This window comes from Ovis aries, chromosome 4 (assembly GCF_016772045.2).
Source record: "Ovis aries strain OAR_USU_Benz2616 breed Rambouillet chromosome 4, ARS-UI_Ramb_v3.0, whole genome shotgun sequence".
NCBI classification, from domain to species: domain Eukaryota; kingdom Metazoa; phylum Chordata; class Mammalia; order Artiodactyla; family Bovidae; genus Ovis; species Ovis aries.
The window spans coordinates 26,085,246-26,101,441 of NC_056057.1; the positions used below are offsets into that span (position 1 = coordinate 26,085,246).

The 16,196-nt window shown below is 38.9% G+C and overlaps 1 protein-coding gene across 1 annotated transcript in view; it reads right to left on the minus strand.

Moving 5' to 3' along the window:
• The window catches only part of ANKMY2 (ankyrin repeat and MYND domain containing 2), a 38,509-nt gene that overhangs the window by 8,007 nt on the left and 14,306 nt on the right, over nucleotides 1–16,196 (minus strand). Inside the window, exons 3-7 of the mRNA XM_004007769.5 lie at nucleotides 15,335–15,473; nucleotides 12,347–12,445; nucleotides 6,748–6,908; nucleotides 1,446–1,660; nucleotides 438–573 (exon numbers count right to left, since the gene is read on the minus strand). Of these exons, the coding sequence (XP_004007818.2) occupies nucleotides 438–573; nucleotides 1,446–1,660; nucleotides 6,748–6,908; nucleotides 12,347–12,445; nucleotides 15,335–15,473 (750 nt within the window). The remainder of the gene's footprint in view (nucleotides 1–437; nucleotides 574–1,445; nucleotides 1,661–6,747; nucleotides 6,909–12,346; nucleotides 12,446–15,334; nucleotides 15,474–16,196) is intronic.

Consider the following 16,196-nt stretch of genomic DNA (forward strand, 5'->3'; position numbering starts at 1 on the left):
GAAACCATCAAAGTGGACATTCAATTCCTTCTTCCATCTAGTACGGGATTTTACGCTAGTTTTTCACAAGTTACATATGAAAACAAACATGGGTCTGTATTACGTACTGGATGTGACCCCACCACTGAGGTTTCACCGAGTCATTAAAAACGTAAATATCCACTGTAACTATAATGTCTATATTCCGATCTAAGGAAATACTGTGCATTAAACCACGAGCTATATAAATGAAAGAAGAGGTCTGACAGGGAAAATGCATAAACAGAAACAATGTTAGCAGGCAAATTTGTCTCCATGTTTGTTTCTGAAATTTTCCTTAAGATAATTATGCCTTCATTAGGTAACTAAATAATGCTAAGGAGAACATGCCTGTAATTGTATAAAATATGGTAATTAGGTTTTATTGACGGAGTTAACCTAGTTAGGAAGAGCCTTACGATTTCGACAGGAGCAATGCTTCGCACCAGCTGCTGGAGGAGAGTAGCTTCACAATAAGGAAATTTTCTGATACTTTCTCGAATGATCTTTTCTTGATATACTGGAAAGCCATCAGAAGCTCGGCCTTTTAACAAGCTGAAAGGTAGTTTGAAAAGAGTAACTGGAATTGAATTGCCAAGCATTTCCTCCCAGCTGAACACATGAACTTCAGGTAGTTCCTTCCTCGCTCTGTGGGCCTCCCTGGTAGCTCCAAGGGAAACAAATCTGCCTGCAGTACAGGAGACCGGGGTTTGATCCCTGGGTTGGGAAGATGCCCTGGAGGAGGGCAAGGCAGCCTACTCCAGTATTCTTGTCTGGAAAATTCCATGGACAGAGGAGCCTGGCGGGCTACAGCCCATGGGGTTGCAGAGTCAGACATGACTGAGTGATCAACACTTTCACTTTTCTTTGCTGCTTACGATTTTCACTATGTAGTCACCTCATGAGGATTGATTCAATTCAAATTGCTATTCCACCTGCCCATTAGGCCAGGTCTTATCAGGTTTAGGAGCCCAGGGATGTATTTTAAAAGGTGACCGCTGACGTAAAACACACTAGACATTTATCAGATTAGCTGGTTACTTATTACCATGGCAGTTATTTGAACAAAGAATGTAAACTCTGATTAAGTCACACCCTTCCAACTTAGTTCTGTTTTCTTAGTAAAATCATGAGAATCTGACCCCTGGACTTGGGCTACCTTCTAGCAGTAAGTATGATTTTACAAATGCTTTTTAACCTCTCCAAACTTCAGATTTCTCACCCATAATTTAGGATGGCAAAAATGCTGTAAATACTTCAGAATGGAATAGTCAATCCAGGGCCCCTGGTTTCTGGCAGATTAAATGTGATCTCAACAATAACAGCTGTTGCTAAAATGTTTAATTTTTAAAGCCATAATGAGATTTCATATAATAAAACATTATCCATTTGAGTATATTTTATACATGACATGGTAAAAACTGTACCTTTTGATCAGAGTGTCCAATTTGTTTTCTCTGTCCTTTAAGAAGTTAATACATTTCTGAAAGATACAGCTGATGTAATGCATTTTCATAGCCAGTACTTCATTCATGTCTCTTTGCTTCATACATTTCTCACAAATCAAATCCATCACCTTGTAGCATTTATTCAGAGCTGCTTCTTCCGCCAGTAGAGGATTCTCGTTTATAAGCATCACAATCTAGAAGAAACCCCAGTGAGCTTAGAAATTCCATAAGAGATTTTCCCATGCTCAATTTAGGCAGTCAGTTTTGATTACCAAATGAAGTCTTTCTCATGGTCACATATTTGCTATATTAATTCAAATAAAAATACAAATTGCCACTGATCAAGTTGTGAAACTAACAACAGAAAGACACCATGAAATCTCTCGAACTCTGTATTTCAAAGGTATTGTGTGATTTGCCATCCAGTTAAACTAAGTATTAGTTGGCCACTTGGAATCATGGTTTCTATATCTGTTAAAAGCTCTTTTACTCAAGATAAAAGTGTTAGTCACTCAGTTGTGTCCGACTCTTTGCAACCCCATGAACTGTAGCCCATCAGGCTCCTCTGCCCATGGGATTGTCCAGGCAAGTATTAGAGTGGGTAGCCATTCCCTTCTCCAGGGGATCTTCCTGACCAAGGGATTGAACCTGGATCTCCCATACTGCAGGCAGATTCTTTATCGCCTGAGCTAGGGAAGTTTTCTTACTAAAGATAAGCATGGCATATATGTACACCCTTTATATACAGAAACGAATCACAGAGCAATCACTACTTTTAGCTAATATTACTGAGCATTAGGATTTCATGGCTAGGAAAACCACAATTCTCATTCATTCTTGTCAATTATAAGGAAATGAGGCTTTTATAGGCAGAAGTCTAAAAATAAAAGGTGTATTGCTTGCTAACTACATTTCTCTGTGGAAATTTTCCTAATATGCTTCTAATCATTAATATGAATAGATGAAAGAGGAAAGCAAAACTAGATTTTTAAAAGGGGGTAAAGGAGAGTTATCCAATATGATGTATTATGGGTCCTACACTTCCCAAATACACACAGATTAAGCCCAAATTCAGTGTAAGAAGGAGTATTTTCTTCTTTATTGATTGCATAGGACACCTGTACAAATCCGTATAACATAACAGTAATGTAAATATATGGGAAACAGAGGCACAACTGTGTTCTCAGAGCAGAAAGTCATTCAGTATTTGTTAACCTATGTGTCACAGTAAAATACCTATCCCAGGTAACTGAAACGTTAGGAAACAACAGATGGTGGATTTCATGAATCAGATCCTTTTCTTTAGACAAGGAGCAAGGTAACTGTTAACTTAAGGAAAACCCATGCCCAAGCCTCCTACGTGAAAATTTAACATAAACTAAATGTTCTTGTTAAATTAAAATAAGACTTTTACTTATTTCTGACCCTACTGATAACACAGCCCAGTCTTTCACTTCAAATATAGCACTCAGTAATAAACTAGACTGCATGAAATAACTATAATCAGAATCCTTATTGATAAATTTGCTGACAACTTCCTCTACCATTATATAATTCAAAAGTTAATTTATGGCAGAGAAGAAAAGAATCATTAATTATTTATATTTTTCCTATCAACTACCATCACTTGATGCCATTTGCTCAATATTTTGTATACATTATGAATCAAAACATAGGATCTAAACTTGGATGTGAGAATTCCTTAAAAAAAAGCAAACACCCCAAATAGAACCCAGATTAATGATTTTTTTGTTTAAGACTTAGACTTTATTTACTTTATAATATATGTCAGTAAACCTCATGGACTGTGGCCTGCCAGGCTCCTCTGTCCATGGAATTCTCCAGGCAAAAATACTGCAGTGGGTTGCAATTCCCTTCTCCAGAGGATCTCTTGGACCCAGGGATTGAACCCAGCATATTCTTTACCAGCTGAGCCACCAGGGAAGTCCAAACACAATGAAAAATGATATATATCCATGGCTCAACGATGAGCTCATGGAAGCATTTATCATAGCTGCACACAAAAGAAAGAATACTTGAATTAGTTTCCTTCCTTCAGTCTCTGAAGCATTATAAAAGGATATTTATTATAAATGGAAACATTATTATTAATAATTACTGAGGATGAATAAATAAATTCTGGGCTTAAAAATCATGTTAATCATCGAAAAACAGGATCACTTGCACACATCTATCTTCTGATCACTTACAGACCCTGCTAAACTCTATTGTCATTCTTCCTTTTGCCTCTTTTTCTCCATTATAAACGTCTATATCTTGGCCATCAGCACAACTCCCTAAGTCCCTGTTGAAAACACACATCCTTATTGCTATAGCAGCCACTTAACCTCCTCACAAATGTATCTGTGTTAGGTACACTGTGGCAAAAGGTGCACTGTTGGATCAAGTGTTGGACTGTGCTTATTTTTAAAGGTCTTTGATTTGACTGGTGGCTATTAGTTACTTTTTTTTTATAATATGCCCTCTGAAGACCCATGTCAGCTTGAAAAGGGGTAAAGCAATGAAAATGGCCCATAACCAAAGCAACTGGGCAGCTTTTAACTAAAGTGTGGATAAAGAAAGGTTTTCAAGCAAATAGACTATATCTACCAAAGGCAAGGTCTGGTCTGAAAGAAGGTACTATAATCATAGTGTAGTCTCTCATAAAACCAAATGCTCTAAAAAATAAAATGTAGGCTATTTTAGTTTACAATTTGCCTGTATAAATATACCCTTAAACTAACTTATGCAAAATATGTGCCTTTAAAGATAATTGCAGGTACAATAATTCTTGGGATATTTAACCCTGAGAGACTAGGTTCTGTGTAAACAACAGAAATTACTCTACAGACCCAACTGTCACAATAACTGAAATTACTGTAATCTCAAAGGGTGAAAACAGACATAAGACACAGTGAATCAGAAACATACAGAAAACATCTTTAAATCAATCAAACCCAAAATATCCTGTACTGTGTTGGTCCCCAATCTTTTTTGGCACCAGGGACTGGTTTTGTGCAAGACAACTTTTCCACGGGGGAGAAGGAGATTGGGGAGGAGATAGTTTCAGGGTGATTCAAGTGCATTACCCTTATTGTGTACTTTATTTCCATTATTACTACATCAGCTCTACCTCAGATTACCAGGCATTAGATCCCAGATGCTGGGGACCCCTGAGTCATGCTCAGCCTGGAGGGGGAGTGATGAAAGCCTTATAAAACCACATACGTTCTCTGCATTGAGAAATGCTGTATGCCTAGGGAAACTCCTGTTTTCCCACCCCAGCCCACTCCACTCCTAATAGAAAGAGTACCACAGAGACAATGTCATCATTTCCAAGAGTTCTGTCTTTCCTGCGTGTGTTGGGAGGGAAAGAAAGACTAAAACAGAAGGGGCCAAGTATTTTTCTAACGGTTAAATTCTAAGTCCTATAAAATTTCCACTAGAAACACACACACCTATTCCGTGGCAGAATTTCTTTTTTGCCCAGCAAGGATCACAAGTGTTGCATCTAGTGGTTCTTTCAAAATGTCAAGTAAAACATCTGAGTTTTGAAAAATAAAAGCAGAATAGATTGCACTTGTCTGTTGTGTGGGAAAGGATCTGCTACTTTGCCATCTCTCTTGATGGCCCAGAACACTATTAATAACTTGGGGGAAGGGCCACATGAAAGGTATTTTTTTATTTGTGTGTCCCTCAAGCTTCAAAAGACCATATGCCATGGGATGCAGCAATAAAGTAGTAATATTACATATAATTTATATCTCTAAGGGTGTGTTAGTCTTCAAAATAGTTACTTCATGAGAGCTGTCCACTTACTCTAATGACGATCAGTATATTCCAGATTTTTCTTTTGTAACAGACTAAGGAAACCCATTTCAGTACATTATAATAACACCTTGTACTAAGGGGAAGCTTCAGTTTTTGACCCAACATACATGTTGCTCAACAAAGAGTTCTCAGGACTTCCCTGGTGGTCCAGCGGCTAAGGCTGCACTTCCAATGCAGAGGACTCGGGTTCAATCCCTAATCAGGGAACTAGATCCCACATGCTGCAACTAAGACCCAACACAGTCAAATAAATACATAAATATTAAAAAACAAACCAAAGAAACCCCCAAATCGCTCTGAGTTACTGTCAAATTTATACATTATGAATGAAGGCATATGGCAGTCAATGAAGTCTGAAAAAGGTCAGTGCTGTTTCCTGAGATGACTCATGGAAACAATTATATTCATTTGGATTAATTTTTCAAAACATAATCATTTTATAAGCAAAAAGGTCATAAATAAAGTATGAAGAAAATAGCAGTGGGAATAGTTCAGGATAATCCCTGAAGATTCCCAGGTATGCTATGCGAACTTCCAAGTTGGTTTACAAAGTTTGAAAATCTGTGTGATTTGACTATTTACTGGAAGAACTGCACTACTTAAATGCATCAGATACCTACTTGCATGAAAGAAATGTGTTCATGATTACATTTCCAAACACTGCCTGCAAGGATAATTATTGCACTGGATGCTGTTGCTCCCTCACCCAGATCCTCATTACCAGGCCCATACACCAGGTTCCTGCGACTGGGACTTTTGGCTGCTGTGGCTCAGAGCTGCCTCCTTCCTCGGGGAACTCCCTTCATCCAGAGAGAGCCACCTCACTTGGCACCATCTGGGCGGCTGTCCTTTCCCCCTGGGGACAGACTTCAACCATGACATACTGATACAGGAAACCCTGGCTTCCTTGCCTCTCTGGAGCCACTAATAAACAGAGCGCACTGTGAGACGAAGTGGAAGCTAGGTTTTGGCTGAACCCACCTCTCTGCCTTGCTCTTCCTCTTGCTCTGGTCTGTGTCCCTCACTCTCTTGTAGGTTTCAGACAAGAGCACTACTTCACTATATCAAGTGAATGGGAGAGCCTATCCCAAGTTTTACATCAACAAAAAGCAACCCAAGACAATTAGGAGCCATATACTAAGAGCAGTTTAAATTCTAAAGCAATATATAAATGGGCTTCCCTGGTGGCTCAGATGGTAAAGAATTTGCCTGTAATACAGGAGACTGGGGTTCCATCCCTGGTTTGGGAAGATCCCCTGGAGAAGGAAATGGCAACCCACTCCAGTATTCTTGCCTGGAAAGTTCCAATGGACAGAGGAGCCTGGTGGGCTGCAAGTCCACGTGGTCGCAAAGAGTTAGACACAACCAGGCGCGCGCACGCGCGCGTGCACACACACACACACACACACACACAATTTAAATAGAAAGCAAATACGATAAACTACAGTACCTTGACAGGATGAAGATTTGTTGTAGTGATAATTTTGTGCAGTGGGCCTGCCAACTTTGGGGGCAGTTTTGGTTCTTTATCCAGTCCCTGGGGCTTAGTGTAATAATCCAGTTTCTCTCGAGGAAAGAAATTGTTGATTATAGTCACACAATCATGTTGACCTTTTAATAGGAAAATAGAAAATGTATTGTTTTATCATTCAAAATTAGACATTTTCCATTTTTTCATTACATTGTTCTGTTTTCTGAAGTAAACACGCGTCAATGTCCTTAACTTTTCAGAGAGTAGAGGAGGCGGGGAGAGGTAAAATATTTTAGGAAACATCTATAAGCATGCTTTTCGAAGTCAAGAAATAATCCCCTTTTAAAGACACAGAATCTACAATACATAAGAAGATTATGCAGATAACAACAACAATAATAAAAAAGCAGTGTTCTACTTAAAATTGGCCCTAAATATTTAATAAAAGTTGCACATAATTTAAATGTTTCTTCTTCCACTCCTACACAAATGATGTTCGTTCTTCCCTAATCACATCTGGCTTTCTTTACACAAAATTTAAATTTATTCTGTATTAAGTATCTTATTGTCATTATAATTACTACCCATTTTGTTAAGCTAATCTCTCCTCCCCTAGGATTTGAGAAAAGCTTGGCCTTTTTGTGAAATGAATTAGAGAAAAAGCTTTTGCTTCCATAAGCTTGCAATCCACACACTTGGGATCCACACTGTAGCTCCTCATAGATCCCTGTGCCACTTTTGGAAGCCAATCCCCAGAGGTAAACACTGCTCTAGGAAAGCAGAACCTTCCCTGGAGAAGCTGGTGGCCTGCTGCTTCCTCCCCGCTGGCTCCCTCTCCACTACTTCTCTGGAGCAAGAAGTGGCCCCTCTGGACAAGCAGGGCACATCTGCAACTGCAGGCTTTTCCAGGAATCTCTGCAAAACAGACTTCTTCCTCCTTTCTGCCTGATGAGAGCTGAAAGAGTCCTGTGGAGCAGCCCCAGATGCCAGGGCTCTGGGAGAGGGGTCTGCTCTGGGTGGCCTGTGTGGCCCCTGCCCACTTGTGTATGGTCCAGGGAGCATCTGCTCAATCCTGATGACAGTAGGTGACTTGCAGGGGGACCGCACTGTGGGCCAGGTGGATCTTTGAGGCTGGTCAAGTTCTCGGCTTGCCCAAGAGTTCGAGGATAACCCAAGAGTCGTCTGTCAGCAGAGGCTGAAATATTTCCTGGTTTGTTGACCCTGGACCCAGAGGTATAGAGAGATGGCACAGCCCTTCACGGCTCCATGACCCTGTCAGCTTTACCTGACTGCCTAGGAGATGCAGACCCGAGTGGATCCAATCTCGAAAGACTACGCAATGTCTCAAACAGAGGGCCTGTTCCGTGGAACAGGTACTACAACATCCACTACAACCACTCAGAACCAAACCATAAAGACAACCACCGAAGAATACGTAAGCAGATCAATTGCTGTATGTAAACAGACTCTCATGGACCACAGAGAGATCCCATTTTTAGAAGTTAATAGACGAACTGAGAAGGGCAATCCTGGTTACAATGGAGAACTAAAATAGTCATGCAGAAGATGAGGTAGATGAAGTATCTCAAAATAGATTAAAAATTAGGATCTAGAAATCTACAGGATTTCTACACTACAGGAAAGATGAGAGAGCTGAAAAAAACAGAACCAGGGGAAAAAAAGGAAAAGAAAAGAAATGGATGGAGAATTAATAATTAAACAAATGATAAAAACAACACAGTCATGATTTGAAGGCAAATTTTAGTGCTGATCACGTATCATTTTTGGTGTTTGATGCTATTTGTAAATACTGAGACATCACTTTCTTTTTCTTTTTTTAAACCAAAATCTCCATTATATATATATCTTGAGAAGTCAAGCCGTAACAAGAAATACTAAAAATATAAAGTGTTCTGTTTGGAAAGATCATTTCTACCTACATACTTTTCAAGAAGGGAGGAAAACGACAATCAAGCAAATATATTGCAAGCAACATGTAAAGATGACAGGACCAAAACTAACACAGATAACAGTGTGCAGGGATTTACAGCTGCACAGGAAGCAACTACAGATGAAGACAAACTGCACTGCTGTTTTAAGACACCAGGGAAGCTCTAAAACACATCCAGCTTTAATAAAAAGAAAGATGTTCCTGTTAAAAAAAAAAAAAAAGATACTTTAAAAAAGCTTCTCAACATATAAAGAGACCTAGGAAAATTTGAAGTTAAAAGAATCAGCGGGAGAAAAACATAGACTTAGCTTGTAACGACATCTTCTCATCAGTCCCCTAATTAGGATACTCAGAAAAAGCCTTGTTAGCAGTTGGAAATATCTGTGCATAAAAATAATGGCTATATAATAATGACACTATCACAGGACTAAACGTTTCTTAAAATTACACCTTTGTGAAAAGGGAAAAAACATGTCATTTTTTTTCAAGATTTATCTTTCTCATTTTAGATATTACTTAGGTTATTCTGATATTTTAAATAATCCACCAATAATTTCTGTTAGAGTGATATACAGGAGAAGGAAATGGCACCCCACTCTAGTACTCTCGTCTGGAAAATCCCATGGGAGGAGGAGTCTGGTGGGCTGCAGTCCATGGAGTTGCAAAGAGTCAGACACAACTGAGCGACTTCATTTTCACTTTTCACTTTCACGCACTGGAGAAGGAAATAGCAACCCACTCCAGTGTTCTTGCCTGGAGAATCCCAAGGACGGGGGAGCCTGGTGGGCTGCCGTCTATGGGGTCGCACAGAGTCGGACACGACTGAAGCAACTTGGCAGCAGCAGCAGCAGAGTGATTTACATATATATTTAAAGTTTTTCTTTATAAGTTCTTAATGTATATTTAATTTTTTATAACTGAAATTATTAAATATTTAGCTTTATTAGTTTTTAATTTATGAATTGGGAATACATGCAAATAAAACAGTACTATTTATATAGAAAATAAATGCTAGGAGTGGGAGCTGGGTGGCGACCACTTTGGGTTCCATCATTACTGTCAGTGGACTTGAGTCTTCTAGACTAAATGGGCTCACTGAGTCAGTCCTAGGCAGGATTAATGAGAACATAAATACAATCAGACACATCCAGTACCATTTTTTACTTTCAAGGGTAAACTGAAATTGAAACACACTTCTAGCTTAAGAAACGAAAAGCTGACAAAGACAAATCACATTCGCAAAACCAGGATTTAGAAACCTGTGGAGTAATGTCTACATATAAGAGAACAGAGCAGTGATACAAGAATCATGGAACAAGCCAAGACATAACTTGCATTTCAGAGAAAAAGATAGCTTTGGTTATGATGTATTTCAAACCATGTGCAACCTATGTACCATCTGAGAAGGTCCTATAATGAGAACAATGATCAAGGTGGAGCAAGGAGAAAAGAGAGTGTGGAGAAAGAACAACAGCCCTTGGTAGCAGGGACAGTTAATCCCAATGGGCAGAGACAGCATGACAGAGAGATTATACTGTAGATGGTGGGGACTGCTAAAGGAGAAGGAACACACCGTGGATGACATTCTAATGATATATTGGTACTAAAAATTCTAGACTGTCTCAGCCAAGGCCACAGCTCATGGTAGTGGTAGAGGAGGAAAGGAAAGTCCTGATGCCTGACAAACACAGAGAATGTGGAGAAATAAACTGAGTTTTAATGATTTCATCTTGTTGGGGTTGTTGAGCCAGACATCCTGGAATGTGAAGTCAAGTGGGCCTTAGAAAGCATCACTACGAACAAAGCTAGCGGAGGTGATGGAATTCCAGTTGAGCTATTTCAAATCCTCAAAGATGATGCTGCGAAAGTGCTGCACTCAATATGCCAGCAAATTTGGAACACTCAGCAGTGGCCACAGGACTGGAAAAGGTCAGTAGTTTTCATTCCAATCCCAAAGAAAGGCAATGCCAACGAACGTTCAAACTACTGCTAGTAAAGTCATGCTCAAAATTCTCCAAGCCACGCTTCAGCAATACGTGAACCTTGAACTTCCTGATGTTGAAGCTGGTTTTAGAAAAGGCAGAGGAACCAGAGATCAAATTGCCAACATCTGCTGGATCATGGAAAAAGCAAGAGAGTTCCAGAAAAACATCTATTTCTGCTTTACTGACTATGCCAAAGCCTTTGACTATGTGGATCACAAGAAACTGTGGAAAATTCTGAAAGAGATGGGAATACCAGACCACCTGACCTGCCTCTTGAGAAATCTGTATGCAGGTCAGGAAGCAACAGTTAGAAGTGGACATGGAACAACAGACTGGTTCCAAATAGGAAAAGGAGTATGTCAAGGCTGTATATTGTCACCCTGCTTATTTAACTTCTATGCAGAGTACATCATGAGAAACGCTGGGCTGGAAGAAGCACAAGCTGAAATCAAGATTGCAGGGAGAAATATCAATAACCTCAGATATGCAGATGACACCACGCTGATGGCAGAAAGTGAAGAGGAACTAAAAAGCCTCTTGATGAAAGTGAAAGTGGAGAGTGAAAAAGTTGGCTTAAAGCTTAACATTCAGAAAATGAAGATCATGGCATCTGGTCTCATCACTTCATGGGAAATAGATGAGGAAACAGTGTCAGACTTTATTTTCGGGGGCTCCAAAATCACTGCAGATGGTGACTGCAGACATGAAATTAAAAGACGCTTATTCCTTAGAAGAAAAGTTATGACCAACCTAGATAGCATATTCAAAAGCAGAGACATTACTTTGCCGACCAAGGTCCCTCTAGTCAAGGCTATGGTTTTTCCCGTGGTCATGTATGGATGTGAGAGTTGGACTGTGAAGAAGGCCGAGCGCCGAAGAATTCGTGTGTTTGAACTGTGGTGTTGAAGAAGACTCTTGAGAGTCCCTTGGGCTGCAAGGAGATCCAAGCAGTCCATTCTGAAGGAGATCAACCCTGGGATTTCTTTGGAAGGAATGATGCTAAAGCTGAAACGCCAGTACTTTGGCCACCTCATGCGAAGAGTTGACTCATTGGAAAAGACTCTGATGCTGGGAGGGATTGGGGGCAGGAGGAGAAGGGGACGACAGAGGATGAGACAGCTAGATGGCATCACTGACTCGATGGAGGAGAGTCTAAGTGAACTCTGGGAGTTGGTGATGGACAGGCAGGCCTGGCGTGCTGGAATTCATGGGGTTGCAAAGAGTCGGAGACGACTGAGCGACTGAACTGAACTGAACTGAACCATTATCCTGAAGATCAGAATCATTAAGTAACTTCCTATTAGGTGGTACAAACAGAATTCAACCCAGATCATTGACTCCACAGTTCTTATTCTCAAATACTAGGTTTAACTACTTCCTTAGAGGAGTAAACTATTCTCATTCATGCATTTGACTGCAACAGAAAGGCCTTGCCACACTCTCTCAGAGTGGAAATTTGAAAAACCTTGTTCTTGTTCTCCAAAATATCATTAGGTGTTTCATTAAGTTAGACAAAACTGTAAACGTTTGCTTTTTTAAAAGGACACATGACAGTATTTACACTCTGAGAAGCAAAGTGGCATTTTTTTCCACGGGGGAAATTTGGGGTATAACCTAATGTAAAACTGTCCTAAAAACTCACCCACAAAGGCTGCCATCTGAGCTGCTGTTCTTCCTACAGAGTTGACAACATCTGTTTCGGCACCAGCTTCTAGCATTACCCACGTGATGTCTTTACTACCTAGAGTTAAAAAGAAACATTTGTTAAAAATAAGGAATGCCCAATTCAAATACTGCCTTTTAAATAATCCATACTCTTTTTTCTCCCAATTAGTTTCAGATTTCTATCTAGTGGATATTTTCATTTTTCCCAAAATATTTATCAAAACTATAGTAAAAAGTAAAATGCGACAGAACCCACAGAAAAATCAACCTTATTTTCTGGAAAAGAATAGAAAACATTGAAGTAGTACAAAAATGGCACAGAACTGAATATCACTTTTTTTTAAAAACAAGACAAAGTATGTTTTTCCTTGCTTAGTATAAAGTCAAAACAAAATAACAACAAAAACAAAGGCAGAAAAAAGAAAATGAATGAAAGCCCTAACTAATGTCTACTAACTGATCCCCTCCCCTACTCCTAGAGGCCCTGAGATAACTGCTGATGGTTGAGGACCTATCTTTCTGCGCTTTGTCCTGTTTAAACATTCACAGTTATTTCATTTGCATTCTTTGACTATAGGAATCATTACAGATCGTTTGCTATTATAAACTATACTCAGTGAATAGCATTTTCTATTACTTTTTGCAAGGATGAATTATAATTTCCTTAGGAACAGTTCCTGGAAAACATTGTAGGATCAAAGGTTATGTACATTTTAAATGCATTTTACCAGGCAGCCTCCCAGCAAGTTAGGCTCATGTGCACTTCCCAATACAGTGCACAAAAGTTCCCACGCCAATGCTGGGCTTTATCTCTCCTCTTTAACCTCTATCAATACTGTAAGTGGAAAACTATCATTTGTTGTCCTAATCTGATATTCTCTGATTGTTCGTGAGAGCGGGTTTGAGTTTTTTAGTCAGTTGTATTTCTTTTGTTCCTGTTCAATTTTCTAATTGTCTACTGTCGTATTTGTTGTTTTTCCAATTGATTTATAAGAACCCTATATATATAATGATATCACCCTTTAAAATGTTCAAGCTGGATTTAGAAAAGGCAGAGGAACCAGAGATTAAATTGTGAACATCCGCTGATTCATTGAAAAAGCAAGAGAATACCAGAAAAACGTCTACTTCTGCTTTATTCACCATGCCAAAACCTTTGACTGTGTGGATCACAACAAACTGTAGAAAATTCTTAAAGAGATGGAAACACCAGACCACCTGACCTGCCTCCTGAGAAATCTGTATGCAGGTCAAGAGGCCAACAGTTAGAACTGGACATGGAACTACAGACAGTTCCAAATTGGGAGAGGAGTACGTCAAGGCTGTATATTGTCACCCTGCTTATTTAACTTATATGCAAAGTACCTCATGAGAAACGCTGGGCTGGAGGAAGCACAAGCTGGAATCAAGATTGCCAGGAGAAATATCAATAACCTCAGATATCCAGATGATACCACACTTATGGCAGAAAGTGAAGAGGAACTAAAAAGCCTCTTGATGAAAGTGAAAGAGGAGAGTGAAAAAGTTGGCTTAAAGCTCAACATTCAGAAAATGAAGATCATGGCATCTGGTCCTCAGTTCATGGCAAATAAATGGGGAAACAATAGAAACAGTGAGAGACTTTATTTTGGGGGCTCCAAAATCACTGCAGATGGTGATTGAAGCCATGAAATTAAAAGATGCTTGCTCCTTGAAAGAAAAGCTATAACCAACCTAGACAGCATATTAAAAAGCAGAGACATTACTTTGCTAACAAAGGTCAACCTAGTCAAAGCTGTGGGTTTTTCAGTAGTCACGTATGGATGTGAGAGTAGGACCATAAAGAAAGCTGAGTGCCAAATAATTGATGCTTTTGAATTGTGGTGTTGGAGAAGACTCTTGAGAGTCCCTTGGACTGGAAGGAGATCAAACCAGTCCATCCTAAAGGAAATCAGGCCTGAATATTCATTGGAAGGACTGATATTGAAGCTGAAACTCCAATATTTTGGCCACCTGATGCAAAGAACTGACTCACTGGAAAAGACACTGATGCTAGGAAAGATTGAAGGCAGGAGGAGTAGGGGACGACAGAGGATGAAATGATTGGATGGCATCACCAACTCAATGGACATGAATTTGAGTAAGCTCCGGGAGTTGGTGATGGACAGGGAAGCCTGACATGCTGCAGTCCATGGGGTCACAGAGTCGGACATGACTGAGTGACTGAACTGAACTGAACAGCCTTTAAGACATGTAATAACTATTTTCCATATTGTCTAATTTAAATTTTAAATTAAATGTAGGGTATTGTCTACATATGGAAAAATTAAGATTTTATGTAATCAAATTAGGCACTGTTGCCCTTTTTGAAGCCTATATTTTATGTTATGCTTAGAAATGCCTTCCAGTTTTAGGATTATAAAATTACAGATTACTGCTTTCAAAGCATGATAATATAATATTACATATTTTCTTAAAAACTGTAATAAGTGCAGATAATTCCACTTAATTTTAGATACTTCCCAAATTGTCTTCATTCACAAATTATAAGAAACATGAATCAGAGTAAGTTTCTAAACAGATTTCCCTATTTCATAGAGAAATGTCAGTGAAGCAAATTGCTCTATCATAGCAGCTATTGTGTCAACAGAACAACAAAGAAGCTTCAGTGTTATTTCAAAATATAAAACTATAGAACATCAAAGGAACTAACTTGTAAGAATAACAGATCAAGCTTCATGACTCTAAACAAAGCATACCATCAACAGAATCAGGTGATTTAAATAACTAAAGAAACATCACCAAATTAACTACGTAACATAGTTCATACATTGTACCTTTTCAAAACGAATTCCCATCACGTCTTTCCATAAGACATGATCTTAAAATTACTACAACAAAAACACACTTAATGAAAAAATATACATATAAGAAATTTGTACAGGTGACTATTATTAATGTATTAGAATAAATGCTAAAACTTCACCAGAAAGTGCAGCAAACATGAGGGCTGTGTATCCATGTTCATGTTGATGACAATTTACATCAGCTCCATGTCGTAAAAGTAATTTGCACATATCAAGTTTTCCTTTATATGCAGCATGCATTAGAGGAGTCATTCCATTCTTTAACAGAAAGGAAAAAAATATTAATTTTACTTATTTACCTTTCCCCCACCTATGAACAATTTATGCAATTAAGTTAGAACACAAAATAAAATGAATTAATAAAACCATCTTTATAATCTACATTTTTATACTCACTTCCCACTTCGATCTTCTATAAACTGCTGAGGAAAAAAGATAGTTTCACTGGAGCCTATTATACAGAGTGAAGTAAGCCAGAAAGAAAAACCCCAATACAGTATACTAACGCATATATATGGAATTTAGAAAGATCGTAACGATAACCCTATATGCGAGACAGCAAAAGAGACACAGATGTATAGAACAGTCTTTTGGACTCTGTGGGAGAGGGAGAGGGTGGGATGATTTGGGAGAATGTCATTGAAACATGTATATTATCATATGTGAAACCAATCGCCAGTCCAGGTTCAATGCTGGATACAGGATGCTTGGGGCTAGTGCAATGGGATGACCTGGAGGGATGGGATGGGGTGGGAGGTGGGAGGGGGGGTTCAGGATGGGGAACACGTGTATACCCGTGGTGGATTCATGTCAATGTATGGCAAAACCAATACAATATTGTAAAGTAATTAGCCTCCAATTAAAATAAATAAATTTATATTAAAAAAAATTTTTAAAGAAAAAAGATAGTTTCATTACCTCAGCTTTTCAACAGATTAGCAAACAGATTCAGAGAAGAATCGCTCAACCTCACTTAACTAA